General features: G+C 56.0%; 1 protein-coding gene across 1 annotated transcript in view; it reads right to left on the bottom strand.

The window, feature by feature from the left end:
* Nucleotides 1-2066, bottom strand: part of LOC124250315 (sialic acid-binding Ig-like lectin 5) — a gene marked incomplete at its 5' end in the record, with an annotated part of 13277 nt that extends 11211 nt beyond the window's left edge. Inside the window, 5 exons of the mRNA XM_046682122.1 lie at nucleotides 4-103; nucleotides 311-595; nucleotides 687-944; nucleotides 1736-1783; nucleotides 2033-2066. Of these exons, the coding sequence (XP_046538078.1) occupies nucleotides 4-103; nucleotides 311-595; nucleotides 687-944; nucleotides 1736-1783; nucleotides 2033-2066 (725 nt within the window). The remainder of the gene's footprint in view (nucleotides 1-3; nucleotides 104-310; nucleotides 596-686; nucleotides 945-1735; nucleotides 1784-2032) is intronic.
* Between the last annotated feature and the right edge of the window lies 1 nt (nucleotide 2067).

The raw sequence follows: 2067 nt of genomic DNA, 5'->3' as shown, positions 1-2067 counted from the left end.
TACATGCAAAAGAAGGTGAGGCACAAACAGAGTGACAGCAAGGCCATGGCACCAGCACCTCCAAGAGCTGCAGAAACCATTCCCGCCGAGGATACCAAATTGCCTGCAGAGAGGATGGGTGTTAGAGGACACACTCCCAGGCCTCGGTCTCTTGTCTTCCCACCTCCTTGCAGAACTTGCTCTAGGGTCTTGTTCAGGCAAGAGATGGAGCACCTGTCCTAGCAATCACTTTCTGTCCAGGCCCCAGCCCCTCTCCCTCCAAGCTTCATCTCTTCTAGAATAATAACTCCTTTCTACTTCAGCCTCTGACCTGGCAGCAGCAGGACAGTGACGTTCTGGGACCCATGGATATTCATGGCCTCACAGCTGAACCTGAGGCCGGAGCTGAGCCCCCCGCTGAGGCTCAGGGAGCTGTTGGCCCAGGGTCCCATCGAGCTGGAAGTGACTGTGAAGGAGGCGTTGCTGTGGTTTCCCACCACCAGCCTCTTCCCCAGCCGCCAGCCCAAGGAGGCAGCTGGGTGGGCTCGAGATGAGCAGTTGCAGCGCAGACTCTGGTCCTCCCAGGAGCACGAGGGTGTCAGCAGCTTTGGGGGGTCTGTGGGGAGGCGGGATAAGGGTCAGTGATGCCTCTGCCCTCCCCAGGACCCAGGTGTCCTGCCTCCCAAGTCCCCTCCCACCCAACTCACAGTGCACACAGAGGGTCAGAGAGACCTGCTGGGAGCCCAGTGGGTTCTGAGCTCTGCAGATGAATTTGCCTTCATGCTCCAACTCCACCCAGGGCAGCTCCAGGATCTTGGGCTTCCTGACCTGGGAGGGGCTCAGGGTCCCATTCATCTTGGCCCAGCTCACTGTGGCTTCAGGGTTGCTCTCGGTGACACAGTCCAGGAGCAAAGATGCCCCTTCCAGGACCTGAAGACATGAGCCATTCCCTGGGTGTTTCAGTTCTGGAGAAAGAAAGAGAGAGTGTACTCAAGAGCCAGTGAGCTCTGGGAGGCTGACAGTTTCCATCCCTCCCTCCTTCCAGGATATGGTTGGCATCTTCCTCTCCTCCCCTAGCCTATTGGCTTGGGTCTGGGTTCAAAGGCTGGGTCTTTACACCCTAGGACATTGACCCAAAGTGTCTGGGCCTCATCTCTTCAGGGGAGGCTCAATGTCCACTGGGACATGCCTGGACTGTTTGGTGGAGAGAACAGAGAGTTCCACGGCTTCAGGAAGCAGATTCCATGAATGCAGCAGGAAATAAGACTGAGGATGCTGGGGTGGAGGAGTAGGAGGAGAACCAGAGGCAGTGCCATGTAGGGCGAAATGCACTTTGAACAGAGTGTGTGTGTGTGTGTGTGTGTGTGCATGCACTCAGGCACACAGGAGGTAGGGGAGAGGAAGGTGGTCATTTTTTTAAAAATTTTTTCCTTTTTCTCCCCAAAGCCCCCCAGTACATAGTTGTATATTCTTAGTTGTGGGTCCTTCTAGTTGTGGCATGTGGGACGCTGCCTCAGTGTGGTTTGATGAGCAGTGCCATGTCTGCGCCCAGGATTCGAACCAACGAAACACTGGGCCGCATGCAGCGGAGCACACGAAGTTAACCACTCGGCCAGAGGGCCAGCCCCCGGAAGGCGGTCATTTTTATCTTTGCTCTTCCCATATCTGATTTCAGTCAAGCTCTGATAGACCCTGTCTGTTCAGAGTTGGCCCCAGGGGCAGGTCACAACCCCGGAGAGGAGAGGTTCTTTCCTACCTGTGACATTTCCAGAGAGGACATGGATGGTGAGGTTCTGTGGAGCATCTGGGATAGAAAGACACAGCCCGTTTCAGAGGTGAGGAGGGGGATGGAAGTTGAGCCAGCACCCAAGGAGGGTGGTGGAAACTGGAGAAGATGGAGGTTGCTGTTCTTCCTGCACGCTCCCCACCTGGACTCCCAGGGCTCAGATGAATGCTTGCGTGTTTGAAGCTTAGCTCACCCTCACTCTCTCCCTCTACTCTACACACACAGCCCCATCCGCCCTCAGGGACCAACCATCCCTCCAGCACTCACAGGAGATGTTGAGCTGGATGGTTCTCTCCGTGGCC

The sequence above is a fragment of the Equus quagga genome, chromosome 13 (genome assembly GCF_021613505.1).
Source record: "Equus quagga isolate Etosha38 chromosome 13, UCLA_HA_Equagga_1.0, whole genome shotgun sequence".
NCBI lineage: Eukaryota > Metazoa > Chordata > Mammalia > Perissodactyla > Equidae > Equus > Equus quagga.
Note: the sequence above shows the minus strand (reverse complement) of the source record. Positions and strands in the feature narration are given on the sequence as shown.